The 22,045-nt window shown below is 41.8% G+C and overlaps 1 protein-coding gene and 1 long non-coding RNA gene across 3 annotated transcripts; one reads left to right on the forward strand and one right to left on the reverse strand.

The window, feature by feature from the left end:
* The first annotated feature begins 10,693 nt into the window (after positions 1-10,693).
* zgc:136472 (uncharacterized protein LOC678514 homolog) lies at positions 10,694-21,857 on the forward strand. 2 transcript variants are annotated; one of them, XM_061829664.1, is made up of 11 exons: positions 10,694-11,747; positions 14,694-14,894; positions 15,515-15,651; positions 15,742-15,879; positions 17,095-17,202; positions 17,452-17,577; positions 17,650-17,847; positions 17,920-18,040; positions 19,374-19,555; positions 21,291-21,380; positions 21,481-21,857. In XM_061829664.1, exons 1-11 carry the CDS (start codon positions 11,492-11,494, stop codon positions 21,565-21,567), a joined length of 1,644 nt encoding a protein of 547 aa, XP_061685648.1. In that variant the 5' UTR covers positions 10,694-11,491; the 3' UTR covers positions 21,568-21,857. The 2 variants fall into 2 exon arrangements, with proteins under 2 accessions (XP_061685648.1, XP_061685649.1); XM_061829665.1 differs by lacking the exon at positions 10,694-11,747 and adding an exon at positions 13,434-13,640.
* LOC133506005 (uncharacterized) lies at positions 11,725-13,780 on the reverse strand. Its single transcript, XR_009796381.1, has 3 exons — positions 13,666-13,780; positions 13,428-13,579; positions 11,725-11,969 (listed from the first exon to the last, which is right to left on the reverse strand). It is a non-coding gene; the product is annotated as an uncharacterized LOC133506005 (long non-coding RNA).
* Positions 21,858-22,045: the final 188 nt, after the last annotated feature.

The raw sequence follows: 22,045 nt of genomic DNA on the forward strand, positions 1-22,045 counted from the left end.
AAAAAATAAACTTCGAAATAAATGCCGATAAAAATTCAGGTCATGATTATAAAGTGGTGTTTGTCCCAAAGTTAAATAAATACAGAGGTAATTAAAAAGATGATTAATGTATTGCATAATATTTCTAATACATTAACTTAAATGTGAAATATTTACATAAATGCCCATTAATTTATTTATCTGTTTCAGCATTATTATTTCTTGTATTTACTCATAATGTATTCACTGTTTTAGGACTTCTTTATTCATCAAAGGGTTTTTATTTGATTTTGCAAGATATTTACAATCAAAATTTGATCCCATAACATCCTTTTTTTTACATTTATGAAAAGAGAAACACCATATTTCAATTTGATAACTGACATCATTGTACTATTATAGGCGTGAGTGAGCTGGTTGATTTGTGTGTGGACTGTGCAACAATTTGCAGTTCAAAATATTCTGGAAAAATCTTCCTCAAGAATTAAAAGGATGGAGCCAGGACTTGGGGTGGACTCGGGGGACAGATTTGGGGGCTTCTGACTAATGAGGAGACACTTCCAGGAAATTTTGTCTGATGAGGAAGACGAGCCAGGTAGTAGTGCAGACACTGAGATAGATCCAGAACCTTGTCAAGACCAGGAGATCGATCCAGTAGCTTGGACTGATGAGGAGACACCTCCAGAATCTTGGGTTGACATCGACATGGAGACAAATTTGGGCCTTGAGGCTGATGAAGAAACCGCTCCAGAAGCAATGCAGAACTTGGGGCGGACAAGGAAGCAAAATCCAGGCTGCCGGCTGGACCAGGAGCGGCCATCTTGTAGCTGTCTTTGCAACTCTGAGCCTAGAGACAACGTGTTCATCTCGCATACATCGTTTCCTTGCTTTTTCTTTGCACGACTTCCAGCGACTTGAGTGCCAGAACATCCTCACTAAAAATGTTATCTTATATGATCGTCACTCAGCAGCACAGGCGAGAAGTTTGTGGCGTGTGCAAATATTTGGCATTCCAGAGGCAACGGGTCCGACAGGCTGCTCTGCGACGTGACGTTAATGTTTGTCGAGATGCGGTTCCGCTTAATTAGTTTCTTCGTTCCGCCAATGTTAGACTGTCGCTCTTAACATAACATCCCATAACATAAACCGAAATGTATCTTGTTCTTTGTTCTTGTTGCTATGCTCCTTGACCTTTAGTCTGAATGTCGTACCAGGGCAGCACCGAGCACTGAGCTTGGCCATTAAAGCTGATTTTGATTCTGATTAAATCCCAATCTGTGATCTGTGACCTGGTGGATCTTTTATAGCTTTTGAGAATTTTCTTCAGGCGAAAGAACGTCAGAAATAAAGAGACGTTGTTTACGCGCACAAGAATTGGCAAGTAGCCTTGTCGCTAGGGTTGGGGATCCTTACACAAGAGCCGTTTCTTTTACAAGGTCATGACTGGCAGTACAAAAAAAAAACTATTTATTGACAGATGTTTGTTTTGAAGTGATTTATTGGTGCGAGAATGGCAAACAAATGACTTCCTGGTTGTGCTAGATTTGATACAAGGTATTAATGGGATATCAAGTAATCGTTTTCAAAAAAATAAACATTCATTTGGCTCTTTTTGCCAAGTTGAAGTTTTGCAAAACAGCATACACCAAAAAGTCTCAAGTACCATCCATCTATTATTTGGACCACTTAACCTCACAAGGGTACCATGAGTGCTGGAGCCTAATCCAGCTATCGTCGGGCAAGGGGCAAGGTACACCCTGAACTGGTTGCCAGCCAATCGCAAGGCACATGGAGCCAGACAGTCTCCAATTACTCTTTTTTTTTTGAAGAAGAAGAGAACATCTCACAACCAAGTGAAGTCACCAGGGCAATATTACCCTATTGTTTCGAGCAATATTTAGATGATACGTGGATCACGGCCAAACAGCCTCCCCGTCCGATCCACTTCAGCAGCGGAGATGAGCTATCGCGGCCCGCGACGAGCCACCCTGACCGACAAGACCGGTGGCCGGGTCATGTTCATAGCCGCCGCCGTTCGCGAGCCCGACGTGGCAGCCTTCGTCCGACGTGCACATCGACACATTTAGTACCCCTGTCATACGTACGCGGATCTTGTGTTACGTTATGAGAGACTGATTACGTTGTCCGCCCCATACTATTATTTTTTTTTAGTAGCTGTATGCGCACCTATCGGTCGTTTGGGACCCACGAAGCTCTCGTCCTTCGCACCTGTGCAATACATTTTTCACAACGGACCGGATCTTTTGGAAAAGTATGAAGGACGAATCCATCCTCCCGAGTGTTTGAGCGACGTCCAGCAATGCAACGAGCCGGCATTTTGGCTAACACGAAGGAACAACGAGCTAGCTTCCCGGAGGCAAAACTCATAGAAACAAACGAGTCCGCTGGCGGGTGCTCCTGCCCCGTACGTCACTTCTTGCTTCTTGTCGAAAACAGATCATCCAGAGGATTTTCATGGCGGGAGTTACAAAAAGCCATATACGTCAAAATTATGTTTGGTGGTGAAAAAAAAACCGATGGGTCCATACCGGCTGCCGTATTTTCATTCATAGCATACTAAAAATCATCCATTTCATGACACTTGATCTTTAATTCCAAATCCTACAATGTTTCCACTGTACATTTATTTGAGTGATGTCCTCATGTTTTGGACTTCTTTGTCTCTCAGGGGTCAGGAATCAGCAGGTCCACGTGACACAAGTCTCGCAAGTGGTAGTGACAGAGCCAAGGTCACAACAGACCATGTCAGTCGACCAGCTGGTGAACACTCCCGGTCAAGTGCGATGCTCACACTGTTGTCACAAGGTCACGACCTTTCACCAAGCGCAAGCCCAGGGCAGTGGCCTACATCGGGTGCATCTCTTGGTGAGACCATTAGGAGATAAGACGCCGAATTGCCTGCGTGTGTTGTCCTATTTGACTCCATCTACAGATCAGACTTCACGCTGATTTTATCGGACTGATGTGAATCGGTGGATAATTGCCACGTCTGTTGGCGGTCACTGGTGCTCAGGACAGGGGAGGACTTTGTGCAAGGCTTCTTTGAGGTATATTCACGTGCCTTCGATACGATACAGCTCGCAGGCAGGCAACAAAACGTGACGTAGCCTAGCGAGCTAGTGCTAGCGCTCGTGATTGTGTGTAAACATGCTGTTGTTGTTTTGAACGCGTGATTTTGACCAGAGCAGCGCATTCCAACCTTTTTGGAGCCAAGGAACTTACTTTACAGTTGAAAAATCTTACGGCACACCTTTATTGGAAGTTTGTGGGGCAAAACATTTTGTGCACCAAAGTCTAATATTTAAAAACAAAAGAGGGTTGCATCGCATTGAACTTGGACGGCACGGCGGACTATTGGTTAGCACATCCGCCTCACAGTTTTGAGGTTTCAAATCGCAGCCCCGCCTGCGCCGAGTTTTGCATGGGTTTTTCCCGGGTACTCCGGTTTCCTCCCACACTCCCAGACCATGCGTGGTAAATTAATTGAAGACTTTAAATTGCCCGTAGGTTTGGTTGCGAGTGCTACTGTTATTTGTCTGTATGTGCTCTCCGATTGGCTGGCCAATTCAGGGTGTGCCAGGCCTCCTGCCCGAACATAGCGGGGATAGTCTCCGGCACCCCCGGGACCTTTGTGAGGATAAGCGGCATGGAAAATGGATGGATGGGTTTAACTTTATTCACTATTTGGCTTTTATTGCTAAAAAAAAGTTTCTATTCATTTAGGTGTTTCCATAAAAATCATGTTTTGATATTTTCTCATGATAACATACAATGGTTGTTTAGATTTATTTTTTGTTAATTTTCTATTTTCTATAGAGTTTTGAGTTTTTCTCCACTTTGTATTTCTCATATTTCATCATATATCATGGTAAGATACAATAAGATTGTTGTCGTTATCATAATGCCGTCTGATTCTTGTGGCTTTTGTCCATCATTTGTTCTTTGTTTTCATTTTAAATAACTGATTGTTGTTCTTATTTAATCATTGGGGCGTAGTACCTTTCATTACGAACGTATATTTTTTCAAAACAACAAAAATGTTTTATTCTTCGATGGATTTACTTTGTTATTATCACAAGTTGTTTTTTTTTTTATCGAAAAAAAAATCCCAGATAACTCTTCTATGTTGTATTTTGATATATCTGTGCTAACTGTACGGAATTGGGTGAAAACGTGCCACGCGGTAAAAGGGTCAATCCGTCAATCGTGACACGAAATGATGCGTAACAAACGTGTTTTCTGAGCGTGACATAAGTGCTGTAATTAATAAAGCGTAATTGGCAAATGAATCCATGAGTTTTCTGTCAAATTTGCAGCTGTTTGAGTTGTATTTTCCCCAACTCGCAGTTGTAAGAAGCAACGGGTGAAATGCTAACTGCATAGCTAACCACGTCAATTCCGTGACCTGATTTAGCATTTGACCCGCTGAAGACTTTTTTGGGGGGGGGGGGATTTACAACGTTCCTATTGTGCGTAAGGTACATACTGACGATACATAGCGAGGTGATGGAGGTGTGTCGTCTCGCAACTTCAACTGCCAAAAACCTGACATGAACTCGTTTTGACTGCTTCAAGTCCGCCTGAGAGAGATTTTTTTGCCCACCGCAAACATTGCATTGTAACTGGATATTAATCATATTGTATTAATAATGAAGTCAATTTTATCATTATCTGAATGAATTGCTTTATAAATGGAGCGATTAAAACCACAATAATTGTTGCAAATCAAATCAAACAATAATTGAAGTGAATCACATTGTGGTGTAAATTGAGTTTGCTGTATCGCGTCGGAATTGGAGTCAATGAAATCACATCTGACGCGACAGGTGTTTTTGTCAATTTTATTTGGATTAGATTTAGTTGTAGTCCGTGTTGCTTTTCCACGTCTCTTGTTCATGTCTAGTCCATTCATTGGGTTTTCGTCACATCTTGTTCCCGTCAGCCCGGTTCCTTTCGTCAACCAATCAACTGCCTCCAGCCCGCTCCTGTCTTGTCCAGGTGTGCCTCGCTGTCTCACCAACTTGTGTGTATTTAGCTAACTGGTTTGTTTTCATCTGTTTTGGGTCATTATTGTTGACATCATGCGTTCCGTTTACTGCCGATGTGAGTCTGTTCCTTATCTTTGAAATTTTGAATCTGTGTTTTTTTTAGGGAGCAGACTGTATTTTTAAGTCTTGTGGTAAAACCTCAGTTCTCGGCCACAATCCGTTCCAGAAAACAGTTCAAGAAGTGATTTGTTCACCAACCGAATCGACGTTTCCCATTACAATGAATGGAAAAAGAAATAATGTGTTCCAAGCCTAAAAAATTAAGCTTTTTAAAGCATTTTTTTAGATTTTTCAGATAATAAACTGCATAGTAGAAATACATGTATAGTTTAAATACTTTATATAATAAAATAATTTAAGAAATATATTTATTTTTTGCTTAAAATGTATGCTTTAGTAGTAGAGTACGGTAGGCTGGGAGTGCATTGCTGTATCTTTAGCGACTGGGCCCCCGGCCTTGTAAACAATTTTTTATCAACAGTGCAGAATAACTTTAAACAAGCAACTTGCCTCCTTGGAGCCATGATTGGGGGTTAATACGGTCGTCCTCGATAAGAAGAAAAACAACAGTCACTACCGGGACACGTCTGTGTACAGAGGCTGCGTTATACAGAATAACAGTGTCATTTCTGGGAGGTTTTTTTCGGGGGGGGGGGGGTGTTCGAATTGACAATAACAAAACGCGTCTGTGGGTGGGTCAACTGCTTGCGTCGCAGGCAATTGTCATGCTCCGGGCTTCCTGCCCAGGCTGGGCTTGGCCAGCCAATTAGTCAGAGCACACCCGCACCGTGTTACAGTTGATGACGCCCAGTATATGTAGGACTTGGGGGGGGACGACTTGTCCTCCGCTAGATCGTCGTCCTTGATGCCTCGTTCCCGCACTCCTGCTTGGCTGACTTCTGTTCTCCGTGTACCGACCCACGCCTGTCCACTAACCACCCTCGTAAGCCTGCCGTACTGTAACTTCTGCCTGGTTTGGACTGCTTACCTGAACACTGACCTTGGACTGAATAAAGGTTTCCTCTGCACCGTCTGCGTGTCTCTGGAGTCGTGCATTTGGGTCCGCCCTCGTGCCCCGTTCGTGACAGCAATGCTATTTCCGGGTTTTTCACCGGTGTGGGAATTCACATCGAAGCGCGTTGTGAGTCAGCTGGTATGGCCGCGCGCAATATGTTATTTCCGGGGTTTGTCGGGGGCGATCGAGTACTGAATTTCGTTCGAAAACAGAAGGAAAAAAAAAATTCGCTAAATTTTTGTTTGAAAACGGGGACGTTTGAGAACCGAGGCTTTTACTGTATCTTGAAGTCTCACGTACCTGATAACAATATACTGCATTTTTATTGGAAGAGTCAGCCGTGTCTTCACTGGAGTAAATGAATTTGTATTGCATTGTAGTCGGTGCGAATTAAATTATCATATTACGTTTAGACTGACTTGAATTGAAATTGGGGGTTGAACATCTTGTACCATAATCGGAGTGAATCATCTAATCAGGATGATCAATAAAGCCTCGTAATTGGAGTGAGTCCCTTCTTGATTGGAGGCAGCTATTTGGAGTGAATTCTATGGTATTGCAGTTGGAGTATATGAAATCATAAATCAATTTAGATTCTATCATATTTTAATTGTGAATCCTGTTATAATAGAAGTGAATCACTTGGCTTTCCATCATGATCTGAATGAGTTAAGCCGTGCAAATGTGAATTGTACAACTTTGCGTCATAATTTCAGTGAATCGAATGCTATCACACCACATCTGAAATGAATGGTATCATATTGCAATTAGATTGTAATCAGAACAAATTGTATGATGATTGGAGTGAGTCAGTCGGGTGTGTAACTATTAATTGATTGGATTCACAAAATGCCAAATTTTTTAGTTTATCCTAATTATTATATGAAAGTGCTAACAGTCAACTTTGATTGAAGCGCTTACTTAGCGTGATCGTAAAAGCCCGGCATGACCTAAATACTGTACGTAAAATATAATTATAGGCTATAAGGGCTGTGGGAAATATTTTTTTGATTGCGCTAACGAACTGGTCGGACGGGCTTTGATCTCGCAGCTATCGCTGCCGATTTGCACGTCGCAACCTCGCAGTCCGGCTCGCGTCTTTGTTAAAGGTGTGACTGCTGCTCTTGCGTACACAAAAAATAATGCCGTGTTGTTTTCCTAACTTACTCGCCGGGTAGCTGAAGATTGGGTTACTTTCACCCAAGGTTGGGTTCATTGTCCCTCATACCCCCCCCCCCCCCACACACACACACACACACAAGTGGGTTGAGGGTTCAATTTGGTTGAGCTGGAGGACATTTTGGACATTGCTATCCCTTCTCCAGTGCCGGAGGAATGAAGTACAAAAACGGTAAGAAACTTTTTCAAAGCTTATTACATCTGCTTTGGCATCTGTAAAGCGTTTGCCTCACAGTTCTGAGGACCCGGGTTCGATCCCGGCCCCGCCTGTGCGGAGTTTGCATGTTCTCCCCGTCCCCTGCGTGGGCTTTCTCCGGGAACTCCGGTTTCCTCCCACATCCTAAAAACATGCACTAACTGGACACTCTAAATCAGGGGTGTCAAACTCATTTGTCTCACGGTCCTCGCTGTAGTTCGGGTTTCCCTCAGAGTGCCGTTTTGACTGTGAACCAACAAAAATGTTTAATCGTCTTATCATGTTTACATAATCAATTTATGAACCAGAATCTGAAATCAAGGGTAACATGTTTTTCAGCTATTCGTGTTTGGTAACACAAAAATGCTTGTAACATCATAACTTGAATATATATGATATGACAGTTTGGAAATTTCAGTACAGATTTTTCCAAGAATCACGGAAATGGAAACTAGATTTGGCTTTGCGGGCCACATAAAATCATGTGGCGGGCCGGATCTGTCCCCCGGGCCTAGAGTTCGACACCTCTGCTCTAAATTGTGCATGTGACTGTTGTCTGTTTCTTTGTGCCCTGCGATTGGCCGGCAACCAGTTCAGGGTGTACCCCGACTCCTGCCCATTGACAGCTGGGATTGGCTCCAGCACTCCCGCAACCCTTGTGAGGATAACGGGCTAAGAAAATAGATGGATGGATAGATGATTTAACTGATGAAACGGATAAAATAAAAAGATGACTTTAATTTCTTTTTTTGTAGTTTTAGACATTGCCATATTCTTACTCCGATTATACATATTTTTTTCTTACTATTCCTATTTTATGTCTTGCAGCTCACCAGATGTGCCTGATGAAAAAATCTCGGCCTCCGTCTTCCCCCTTATTGAGCCGCACGTTAAGCTTCTGAATCACTTCAAAAAGTCAAGGTCATGAATGTGTTTTGTGTGCTACCTTGCATCCATTTTTTCCTTCACTTTTTATGACCCTTTTATCAATGGACAAAATACACCCTGGTGTGAAATATAAATTGAAATCTGAGTCAAAAATGACACCCATTGTAAGGGTCTTAAATCTTGTAGTTTTGACAAAAACGTTTCCTCTCTTGCCTCCTGGACCGATAACTAAAACCTCTGTTTAGTCCGTCAACGATTTTAATATTTAAAATATGGTCATAATTTAAAAGGTATCGATTGGCCGCGTGTCATCAGGAGACACGACGATGTACATCTGCGTGTCATCTGTGTGGACGCTGATGTCACGTCTTCTGATGACATCACTCTTTGTTTCTATCTGTTTGGTTATGATTAAATGTTTTCATAAAGATTCAAGAGTGCTTTTTTTATTCTTAAACATTACCAAAAAAATAACAAATTCCCCTTTGAAAGGGTTATTTCGGCTCGTATCCTAAAAACGATGGGTGGAGCCGGGTTGCGCAGAGTTCTATTTTTATTTTCATTACACATGGCCGATGCATGGCCGAATTTGAACACACCTTGATTGCTGATTTGTCTGCATTGTCTCGTCAGCAGCCCCCCCAACACACACACACACAACTACGCCGATGGACCCTCCGGCATACGACGAGGTCACAGGGCCGTCTTCTGCTGCTGTGGACGGGTGTGACGTTTCCCCTCCGCCTTCTTATTACGCTTCCATTTCCCACTCTGTAAACCCGCCTCCCTATCAAGAGACCAGTAAGATCCCTCCTTAAGCACCCATAGAGTAAAATAAACTAGAAGTATGCTTTTAAAGTCGTTTTCTTCTCCTATTGTGTCCAGATCCGTTTCCTGTCTTGATGCCAACAATCTTCAGTCTCCCGCAGACGTCTCCAGTCAGCATCCATCTGACACCGACGTTGGGTATGCAACAAATTTAATGCGGTTGTACCCCCAACTTCAGTCACAGGGAGCTACTCAACGTTAAAAAGTTTTGCTCACAAAAAGTTGGTCGATCCGACTGGAACAGGAAGTGAAAAGATGTCTGAGTAAAAGCAGTAATCTCACTAAAGGAACTCGTATGCCCACCACCAGTTACCGAAGATTGGCGGTACATCAATGAATTGTTCACAAAAAGTTGAGGAACAAGAGCAGGAAGTACGAACCCACCAAAATAAAACCAGTGAGGGCACTAGGTCAAAACAGCACAACAGCAGTCATGATAGAGATCCACTTCTACGTCCTTTGTTCACCAAAAATTGACTTTTTTTTTTCAGCTGAGAACGCAGCAGGACTTTAACAGAATAAAATCAGTGACAGTAGGTCCAGAACAGAGCTTTGTTCACAAAAAGCCTGTTGACACCAGCTCCAGATGAGTCTTGTCGAGCCGAAGGGAAGCTTAAACGTACCTGGGTAAAAAACATTCACAGCGATAAAGCGACTTAACAGACGTAACTCAAATTAAGAAGATGGGAACCAAAGTTTTTGCTCACAAAAAGCTGGCCAATACGAGTTCCAGCTGAGAGTCTGATCTGGACAACAAAAACTGATTCCCACTTTCTGGTTTTAGTTGGATAATTTGTACTTATTTTTTTTTTCTGGTGATTTGACTCTTGATCAGATCTGATATTTGGCAACAATTTACTTTGAAGTAGCTCTTCACTGTTCCAGTTTTTATACTGGTAGGTTCTGACTTCCTGTTTTTGGCGGCTTGATAGAATAACTGGTTAATATATCCAGAAGGCTGAGTGCCTGTATATTAATCATCTTCAGGTGCCTTTTCAATATGTGGCTGGAGTTTTGTTTATTGTTCTTACTGGTTTTATTTGGACAGTTTTCTTATTTTACTTCCTGTTTTGATGGGTTGAAAGGATTCTCAGTCAACTCAACGTTAAAAAGTTTTGCTCACAAAAAGTTGGTCGATCCGACTGGAACAGGAAGTGAAAAGATGTCTGAGTAAAAGCAGTAATCTCACTAAAGGAACTCGTATGCCCACCACCAGTTACCGAAGATTGGCGGTACATCAATGAATTGTTCACAAAAAGTTGAGGAACAAGAGCAGGAAGTACGAACCCACCAAAATAAAACCAGTGAGGGCACTAGGTCAAAACAGCACAACAGCAGTCATGATAGAGATCCACTTCTACGTCCTTTGTTCACCAAAAATTGACTTTTTTTTTCAGCTGAGAACGGAGCAGGACTTTAACAGAATAAAATCAGTGACAGTAGGTCCAGAACAGAGCTTTGTTCACAAAAAGCCTGTTGACACCAGCTCCAGATGAGTCTTGTCGAGCCGAAGGGAAGCTTAAACGTACCTGGGTAAAAAACATTCACAGCGATAAAGCGACTTAACAGACGTAACTCAAATTAAGAAGATGGCAACCAAAGTTTTTGCTCACAAAAAGCTGGCCAATACGAGTTCCAGCTGAGAGTCTGATCCGGACAACAAAAACTGATTCCCACTTTCTGGTTTTAGTTGGATAATTTGTACTTACTTTTTTTTTTCTGGTGATTTGACTCTTGATCAGATCTGATATTTGTCAACAATTTACTTTGAAGTAGCTCTTCACTGTTCCAGTTTTTAAACTGGTAGGTTCTGACTTCCTGTTTTTGGCGGCTTGATAGAATAACTGGTTAATATATCCAGAAGGCTGAGTGCCTGTATATTAATCATCTTCAGGTGCCTTTTCAATATCTGGCTGGAGTTTTGTTTATTGTTCTTACTGGTTTTATTTGGACAGTTTTCTTTTTTTACTTCCTGTTTTGATGGGTTGAAAGGATTCTCAGTCAAAGGGAAGTGAAAAACCAGTCGCAGAGGATCTCCATCTGTACTTTGTTCATAAAAAGCTGGTATCAAGGAACATAAACGGGAAGTTAAAAAACCCAAAATGACCACAAGAGTACTAAACGTAGAAAAAGATCCGTCACTTTAGATCCGCAGCAGTCTTTTCACAAAAAAAACAAGAATTGGGAACCGACCAGGATAAAACTAGTAACAGGATTTACCAAAAACTCAAATCCACAACACCAATGGAAGTTCCTGACCAAAGTTGTACGTTAATTAAAAGTTGGTCTCTGGGGACGTATCAGGTGACCAAAAACATGAAGTAGAAACCCACCGAAATGGAACCATTGCTAAGCTTTGAGGTCCCGCTGTCACTTCCTCTGAAGCCAAAGTGTGTGTGTGTGTGTGTGTGCGTTTCCCAACAGAAGCGGTGGTTTCCCAACCGGGATCAGAGCAAACTCTGCCGACGGGCAACCTCCTCGGCTCTCCGGGCAACGTTCGGTGTCCACGCTGCCGCCGCGACGTCGTCACAGACATCAAAAAAATGCCCGGAAAGGGTGCCTTCACCTTATGCTGCGTCCTGGCCTTTTCGGGGTAATTAGCACTTTAGCATCTTGACGTGTCGTTACCTTTTCCTAAGCGTGTTATTATTCCAGATTGGTTTGTGGCTTCTGCCTGATCCCGTTCATGATTCCAGATTTGTGGGACGTTCATCACTACTGCCCTCGCTGTGGGAAACATTTACACGTCCACCATAAAGCTTGACATGGGTCCACTGTCCTCGATTTGGACACTTTTACTTGAACTTCTTGTTACCTTAAAAAAGGGATAACCAGACCACGTTAAATGTGGACATAGCTGTTTTTTTTTTTTTTTAAACAATGCATCGAGCTAGACAAAGTATACTAAGTAAAAAATCACAATGACTGAAGATGAACAGTACGTTTGTTAGGTTTGTTGATGTTTTTAATCATATGTGTCAAACTCGAGGCCCGGGGGCCAGATGCGGCCTGCCGCATGATTTTATGTGGCCCACGAAGCCAAATCTACAGTGCCGGTTTCCATGATTCTTGTAAAAATCGGTACCAAAATTTCAAATTGTCGTGTATCATAAATAATAACGTTGAGATACTACAAGCATTTTTGTGTTACCAAACATGAATAGTTGAAAAAAAAAACATTACCTTTGATTTCTGATTCAAAAACTGGTTCATAAATTGATGATGTAAATATGATTAGACGATTCAATATTTTTGTTTCACAGTCGTAACGGCCCTCTGAGGGAAACCAGAACTTCTATGTGGCCCGCGAGAAAAATGAGTTTGACACCCCTGCTTTAAATGATTTATGACAGTGATTATTGAATTGTGGTAGGTGGTACGTGAAAAAAAATAATCACTGTTTTAAGTGGAGTTCAATTGTATTTAATATTTACCTTAAATACATTCGTTTCTTGAAACATTTATAATTGTATTTAAAAATGTGTGGCATACATTGATTAATTGTGTAATTTTTGTAGCTGATGTACAGTGCTGTAAAAAAAAAAAAGTACCGTCCCCTTTTTCAAATTCTTATATTTTTTGTAATAGTTTCCCCACTAAAAATCGTCAAATAAATCTAAATATCAGACAACTATAACCCAAGGGAATGTCAAAATATTGTTTTAAAATGAATATTTAAAATTATCTAGAAAAAAGTGGTTATCTTGGTGTAAAAGGTTTGTGAACCACTGGTCTAAAATATTCGATAAAAAATGCGGATATTATGTATTTAAAATAATAAATTGTAATTTTATTTAACTTTAAATTGCCCAGATAAGGAAAGTGGGAAAAAAAAATCACCAAAACTACCAAAAACTGTCTTTTGATGTTTCTGACATTCAACAAAAGATGTAGTTTGTTTTGTTTAAAAAATAAATCGTCTTTGATGATCCCAAAAATGTGTATAGTTCTTAAATATAGACTTCGTTTTTCTTGTTATAAATTGCAGTTACAAAAAGTAGCGGCTTCGTCTCTTCCACATACACTTAACACATAAATGTTTGCCTAAATAAACCCCTGACCTCCAAGCAAAATATTTCAATGTGTTTGCATAACCAAAAGTGTTCTATCTTGCTTTTGGACCTCCATTTTGACCTTGCTGTTTGGCCAACCGTATTAGGCAACTATTAGCAATTGTCTTGATACGAGCAACAGTCAATGACAAAGGCGTCGGCCGGCTCAGATAACAAGAGTTAATGAGCGACGAGACGGACCTGATAACATTCACAAGTACCTGGGAAGCCTTCGGGCACTCGCGCTCACACTTTGATGCCCGTTGGAACAATGGCGAGATCGCCGTCGCCGCTGCTGCTGTTGCTGGCGTCCTGCCTCGTTGCTGCCGGCCAGGAGGCCAAAATGCTGCCGGAGAAGGACGGAATTTTACACCTGAACAAGGGAAATTTTAACAGAGCACTGAAGACCCACAAACAGCTACTGGTGCTATTCAGTGAGTTCGAACACTTGCTACTTACATCGTCGGAGTGAATCTCTGACATTGACTTTGTATCAAAGTGTCAGTTTTATTTCAGAAAACACCACAAGCCGAAAGAAACTTACTTTTTACCTTGCTTTTGTTCTATAAATGCCCCCCCCCCCCACCACCACCACCACCACAAAAGCCCTCTGACACCGACTTCTGTTTGACTCAGTTTTGAATCCAATTTTTCCATACATGGCTATGACTACCCCTTTCCTCTGTTTGGTTGGCTCCATGTAGAAGAGACACTTGAAAGAGCACGCACGTTAGCTATGCTGACAGTTCTGGTGTGACGGTCTGAGCGCTCCCGGTGCTGGAAAGTCTCCTTGTGATTATTGCGCATGTGCGTATATTTTGTAACCTCTGAAATATCCCCTTCCATGCTTCGACATATGCCATTCGATAACTTGTCGCCTAGTGTTCATGTTCGCTATGGACGTCTCAGAAAGACGAACACAGCGAACGTACATATATGTGTATATCTTTTTATCAACTTTTGTTTTAAGGTTAGGATATAACGTATGTAAGAAGAAGGGGAACTATGAGACCGGGGGATTTCCCACTAAGCGTCTGCTACGTACCCAAAGTTCCCTTGTTAGTACCGCATGTGCATTCGTCACAGGGAGACTTTTCAGCACGGGGGAGCGCTCAGACCGTCACACCGGCTTTAAATCTTTGATGTTTTTATGGATGCAAAAAAAAAAAAGATTCAGATTATGGGCATTAAAACGATCTTCAATGTGCATTCGGTAGAACCGAGTCGCATTCGTAAGGTTCAAATCCAAAAGTTTTTAACCTTTACTAAAAAAATACATTCACGTTTGGTTGATTGAAGATGGATTTTTACAAAATCACATGCAGTAGATCAATTGAAGACCAGCAAATCATCGTTGATGTTAACAGAAAAAAACCTCGGGTTTGTTGAAGTTTGTAAAAACTTTTTGCGAAAAAAAATCACGATGCCAAAAAATGAATTTTGGATTAATTGATTGATTTTATGGTCTTATGTTTGTCGCCATCCAGATGCTCCGCTGTCTGCAGACGGCCATCGTTTGTCGGAAGTGTTTCAAGGAGCCGCCATCGATCTTCGGGACTCTGACGTCAAGATGGCGACGGTGGATGTGACTAAAGACAAAGAACTAGCCAAAGAACTTGACGCGACAGGAGCGCCAAACATCAGGCTGTACCTTTTCGGAGATAAATTAAACTTTGTATCCTGCCCAGGTGAGTTTAAGTACAGTTCTAATTTAAGTTTCACAAAATTTGAAGTTCGCCGAAGTGACATCAAGAAAAATAGTTGAACTGTGACATGAGTACAATTTATATAGTACATTGTAACATATTTTTTTAAAAATGTCTCTCTCCAAATGTTTAAACCGTTTTCTTTTATTTGAAGCAAAGCTTTTTCCCCTCCAGAGGTCAAGAAAATAAATATGGAACATAATGAAAAAATTATGTAAATATTAATAAAACCATGCAAAATATGTTACAATATGTTACTGTTTTTTAAAGCTTTATTTAATTTTCTAGAACAAAAATATTTTTTTAACTAAAAATAAACCTTGAAAAATTTTATTACACATCATCGTCTAATAAATAAATGACTTTATTATTGGATCTTTTTCCAAAGACATAGAGGAAATAAATATTACGGTTGTTTTTGTTCCCCTCATGTAAATTCAAATACAAACTAACACATTTTGTGTTATGGGGCTCATTTAAAATCCTTTTTTTCCTAAAGTGAATATAAAACTTCAAAAATATGAATATATATATATATATATATATATATATTTTTTTTTTTTTTTTTTTAAATTTCCATCCCTAACTGGGTGCAATTAAAGTTCCTCAGAGCTCCGCCTCCATTGTCACGTGGCTGAAAAGGAGGGCGGGGTCTATTGCCGACCTTGTCGCTGATCTCAGCCAATGGGGGAGCGAGATGGAGAAGGAGGAGGAGTTTCGCGTGGCTGGATTCTTTGAGGTAAAGAGCGATAACCCTTAACCGTAGTAATGCTTTTCTAATAAATAAGACTATTGATTTTGTGTATATGTCGTGTATATGTCAGTGTAGGAGTTAGACAGCGAGTTCGCGCAGGTGTTTTACGCGGCTGCAGTCAGCCTCCCGGACGTCGGCTTTGCTGTGACGCAGAGTGATGACGTCATCGCCAAATATGATGTCACGAAGGACGTCGTGCTACTCTTCAAACAGGTACAATCAAGACGGAACAGCTTATTTCAAAAGTTTTGGGAAGGTTTTCATCCATTTTCTTAGCCGCTTATCCCCACGAGGGTCGCGGGAGTGCTGGAGCCTATCCCAGCTGTCAACGGGCAGGAGGCGGGGTACACCCTGAACTGGTTGCCAGCCAATCGCAGGACACTTAGAGACCTGCACTCACAATCACACCTAGGGGCAATTTACGGTGTCCAATTAAGGTTATCAGTGGCATACAATTCGTTACTATTCAATCCGAGTATTTTAATGTGAATAAAATAATGCTGGTGAGGTTTGCTGAGGACTTGAAATAAGTAACGGCATTGTTAATATTTCAGCCATTGGTTCGAGCCATAGTTCATGATGCTTCACATACACACAAACTCACCTGCCGGCCATGTGTATAATCTCAGGAAGTTGTATATTTTTTATTTTTTTTTTTTGCTATTATGTATTACGAAACAATGTTTACCCAAGACTGCAAGTATATAATCAATTATTTCTGAATGTACTCTGTATCCATAAAATATTCACCATCACCGATACAGCAGGTTACATAATGTTTTTCGGTCTTGTTCGAAAACACCGTGGAGGACTTTGAAAGTGCCTGTGTAGAAATAACAGTTTCTCACCATTTTTGTTTAAAGTGATGCATTCAAGATCAAGAGTAGATCAAGTGGAGTTCAGTCATTTTTCCTCTCCTGGTTACGTTTTATTGCTCCTTTCTTTCTTGGGAAATGAAAAAAAAAGTAATCTTTGAATACAATAAGAAACCGTATAAAAGACGGTTTTTGATAAACAGATGTCATAAAAAATTCACTGCCAGCCTTCCCAGTTAATGTGGATATTTGACGTCTAAAGCCGTCAATGGCATTTGCCACCGTCGTGCTTCAGGATGATCAACCCCCAGGATATTAGTCCAGGGTGGTTAGCGGTTAGTTAGCACGAGCCGTAACCGCTATACTGTCCAAGCTATGTACAAACTGCTGCAAATACTCCATTAGTTAGGTTTACGCAACTCTCTAAATTGTCTTTGCCGTTTACAAAAACACAAATGATCTGCAATGTTTAAAAAAAAACACAAATACGTATATGTCGAATATTGTACACTGTTTTTGCTGGTTACATAACACGTACGTTAGTTTCAATAAAAAAAAAATGGTCACGCAGTTGCTGAAGTTGGGATATTTTTGCCCGTGTTTGTGTTTGCAGTCGAAGTTGATCCAAGCCTATAAGATGACAGCTCAGACTTCCAAAGAGGACCTGTTGACTTTTATCAGCGTCTACCAGATGGATCCTGTCACGGAATATTCCGGAAAGGTATTCAAGGGTGTTATGGAATAACTGAGAGCTGCATTTTCCACACGTGGACTGCTTGACGGGAGCAAAATCTCTGACACCATTCATTGTCACCGACCCATCCATCCATTTTCCGCTTATCCTCACAAGGGTCACAGGCATGTACTGAAGCATGAAACTCCACACAGTCTGAGCCGGAACTCAGAACTGTCAGGCCAGTTGAATGTATCCAATGAAATCCAAATGATTATATATTAATTCATTCTTCAGACAGCCACTCAGATCCTCTCGTCGCCCGTTTTAAGCCACGCCCTCCTTTTCGTCAACAAAAGCTCTGCCGATTTCCACGAGATGCACGCCGCCTTCAGGGCTGCTGCAGAGGGCTTCAGGATGAAGGTGGGTGAGAAGTGCAGCCCCCCCCCCCCCCCCACACCCAGAATCTTACCTTCTTCTACTATGTGTCTTAAGATCTTGTTCGTATTGGTGGACGTGTTCGAGCCACGGAACGGCCGTCTGATGGAATACTTCCGTGTACGGCCCTTCGAGGCTCCTCTCGTCCGATTGGTCAATTTGACTGACCACGTGACCTACCAGATGCCCTCGTCCACGCCGGACGCCAGCTCCATCGAGGCCTTCTGCAAGGACTACCTGGACGGCAAGGCCAAGGTACATACGGTACCTTTGACTGTGTGATGTGTAACGCAAACTTATTGGAAGTTGTGTACGTGTCGTCGCCAGCCCAAGATGCAGAGCGAGCCGATACCGGAGGGATGGGACCAACGTCCGGTCAAGGAACTGGTCGGAAGTACTTTTGAGGAAGTTGCCTTTAACCCCAATCGGACTGTGTTTGTTTTGTTTTGTAAGTAAACCCAACTACACGAGCAAAACTCTTGGGACAACCCCTTCCCGTTGACTCTGCCGTGAACGTCTGTTCAATGTCGTGAGCCAGGCTGTGACCACTGCCAAGAGGGGCGTGGCATTCGCTGACAGTCGGACTCTCCACCACTGAAAATAGTGTAGTGTTGAGCTATCCTCGCCACAGTGTTTCTGTGCCACCTTAGTTTAGTCCTGTCTTAGTTCATGTTTCATAGTCAAGTCCTAGTTCATAGTTCGTCTCTTGTCATCAGACCTCGCTGCATGTCTTTTGGATCCTGCCTGGCCTAGCGTTTTTGTACCTCTGCCTTCTCGGGCTGCTTATGACCTCCGCTTTGAATTGAACCACGCCTAACGCCATGTCCTTGTCCCGGACTCCTGCATTTGGGTCCAGCCCCTCACCGGAGGTTCGTGACATTCAAGAAAGCTTTGACAGAAAGCAAAAGATGTGACGGACACCTTCAGGACGTGACGGGCCGGCAAAAAAAAACATAACTGCATTCGTGGTGAACGTGGCCCGACACATAGTGCGCCTATTAGCCTCCGGGTCTCATGGAAACCGTATTTGAAAATATGAAAATGGCCAAAATCCTACGGCGCGATACATTTCGGGCAAACAATTGTGCCATGGCTACACGACAAAGTGATCCAGGACGGGTCAGGCCGCCAACGTACAAGTGCCTTTACTTGCGTGGTTTTCCAGATACAAGCCATCACTTGCCCAATTTTTATTTATTTTTTTTTTGGTCTTAAGATTTAAGCAATATTCTAAATAAAATTCTTCTTTGGAACCCCACCAGTAGATGGCGGCATCACACTTTATGACATCAGTCCCCAGGAGCAAGGGAAGCAGGTGTGAATAAAAACAAACATGTCCGATCCAAATCCGAAAATAAGCTGGGGCTCAAATATGGAGGAACAGCTCGTGGAGCTTGTCGGAAGCCTGTGAGCGCACATTTGACGTCTCTGCCAAGTCTGGATTTTTTTTTCTCAGCTGTGTGTGCACACCACACACACAATATACGATGGGACTGCTAAATGCCAAATTTTTCCCTCGTAACGTAAAAAAAAAGTCTCACTAAAAAATGACTGTAATTTGTTTATATTCCACAATTGAATCATTACTCTTTATTAAGTACCCTGAGATACGCTGGCTGGGAACCGGTTCAGGGTGTAGCCTACCTCCTGCCCGTTGACAGCTGGGATAGGCTCCAGCACTCCCGCGACCCTTGTGAGGATAAGCAGCAAAAGAAAATTGATGGATTAAGTATGTATATGTGTATCTATTGAAGTGGCTTGTGTTTCTGCGTGTATTTCAGATGTTCCCTACAGTCCAGAGTGCCGTGAGGTGTTCCCCCTGTGGGAGGAGTTAGCCGAGGCCTTCAAGGCCCACGACGACGTCGTGGTCGCTCGCATCGACGCGTCGGCCAACGACATCAACATGTCGGTGCAACGCGCCTATCCGGCCTTCTGCCTCTTCCCCGCCCTCTACGCAGAGAGAGTACGATACACAGCCACAGATTGTCTGGCGGGTAGCGCCAGAAGCTAACGTAGCAGCCTGCGGCTTCTCACTAGACAGCACAAACAGAAAAGTGACTTTAGTGGAAAATTCTCATCCAAGTCATTTAGTCACACAAAAAGTACAAAGAGTACACCAGCTTGGACCATGAGTCTTATCGAGAACTACAAACCAATTAAAACAAAAGAGAGCTGCACTGTGCTAAACAAACTCAAATGTACACTACCGACAAGACCTTTGTTTACAAAAATCTACTTGCTATCCCTGCTGAGTGTCTTAGCAAGGCAAAAAACAGGAAGTGGTAAAATAAAAATCCTACACACACACAAAAAAAAAACTGCCTCACTTGAACAGTAAACTCAAACGCACCACATCAGACACAGAAATTCCTTATGAAAGTCTTTTGATCACAAAAAGGTTTTCGATACCATCTTGAGTTGAGTGTCTTATCAAGCCAACCAAAACAGGAAGTACAAACCTAACAACAAACCGAACAAAGTAAAACCAACTTCTTTTCCTTTCGGCTCGTCCGGTTAGGGGTCGCCACAGCGTGTCATCTTTTTCCATCTAAGCCTATCTCGTGCATCCTCCTTTCCAACACCCACTGTCCTCATCCTCACAACATCCATCAATCTTTTCTTTGGTCTTCCTCTCGCTCTTTTGCCTGGCAGCTCCATCCTCAGCACCCTTCTACCAACATACTCCCTCTCTCGCCTCTGGACATGTCCAAACCATCGAAGTCTGCTCTCTCGAATCTTGTCTCCAAAACATCCAACTTTGGCTGTCCCTCTAATGACCTCATTTCTAATCCTATCCAACCTGGTCACTCCGAGCGAGAACCTCAACATCTTCATTTCTGCCACCTCCAGTTCAGCTTCCTGTTGTTTCTTCAGTGCCACCGTCTCTAATCCGCACATCATGGCCGGCCTCACCACTGTTTTATCACTACCACTATCCTAACATATTTCTCCACTACACCAGACTTGTGCATGCAGTACCACACTTCCTCTCTTGGTGCTCTGTCATGGGCTTTCTTTAGGTCCACGAAAACACAATGTAGCTCCTTCTGACCTCTGTACTTTTTCACAAGCGTCCTCAGTACAAATAATGCATCTGTGTTACTCTTCCTAGGCATGAAACCAGACTGTTGCTCGCAGATACTTACTACACATAGTAAAATCTACGGAAGTGTATTACTGGCAAACCCCCAAAAAAAAGTTATGTGAAATGTTTCACATGATTATGTGATAGGTTTCACATACTTATGTGAAAGACGCCGTTTTTTTTTTTTTTTTTTGTGTGTGTGTGGCAGTAATACGCTTAAGTAAAAACCAACTGCTATAGTAAAAATAATAATGAAATAAAAAAGGTCATTTGTTCACAAACAGCTACTGTAGAAGCTGTATCACAATAAAAGTTGAAGTAAGCCAGAGGGAATGGGTAGTAAGTACAAATACACCAACATAAAACTTGTAATATCATTTTACAAAAGTAAATCAAATGTACTACACCAGTCACAGAAAAGACAAATGCAAGTCATTTGCTCACAAAAAAAACTTGTTCAATACCAACTCAGGCCAAGAGTCCTCTGAAGGCAATCAAAACAGGAAACAAAATAAAAGCAATAAACGGGTGAAGCCGCCTCAAATTCACAATACCGGTCACATAAAAGCCACCTCAAACTTTTTGTTTTTTCACAAAAATATTTCCATCGCAGGCGGTTTTTTACACTGGCGACATGAAGCTGAAGGCCTTGCTCGCTTTTGTCCACGCCGAGATGAAGAAAGCCGCAAAAGACAGAAAGAAGGTAAACGGCCTCTTTTGTGTTTGTCCACGGAAGTCGGCGGCGGCCTAAAAATAAAACCTTTTCTTGTCAATCCTCAAAAAAAAAAAAAAAAAAAAAAAAGGAGGACGACGACAGGAGGAAGTACGTGGAGACCATGAGAGCGGAAGAGGAGCAGAAAGAGAGAAACGCCACCAAGGACGAACTTTAGCGGGAGAGAAAGAAAAGAACCGATGTCAAAACGATAAAATACTTCATTCGGGGGAAAAAAAAAAGAAAATTGAAGGACGATAAACTGTTTTTTTCTTCCATTTTTGTAGCCGTTCTCACATACAAGAAAGATGCTGGCTGTTAGTTTTACAGATAAATTACACAAGTACAAGTAAAAATACTACAGTTCAGTTTAGTTAGGTCTCGCTATATTACCTGCAATATTGTAGTAGTAGTAATAGTAATAGTATAATAATAGTAACAATAAAGTCTGGGTGGTGTGGTGCATGATACTAATATTCTATGTTTACCTGATCTCACTTGTCACATTGTCAGCATTACAGATAATATAATAATAATAAATAGTTAATTTAATAGTAATAAACAAGGGTTACTTAGACTATAGTGATACAATAATATTTGAGTCATAATTAATAGTTTATTTATTAAATATGCTTTCTCGTTTGACATTGTGATAG

This window comes from Syngnathoides biaculeatus, chromosome 9 (assembly GCF_019802595.1).
Source record: "Syngnathoides biaculeatus isolate LvHL_M chromosome 9, ASM1980259v1, whole genome shotgun sequence".
Lineage (NCBI taxonomy): Eukaryota > Metazoa > Chordata > Actinopteri > Syngnathiformes > Syngnathidae > Syngnathoides > Syngnathoides biaculeatus.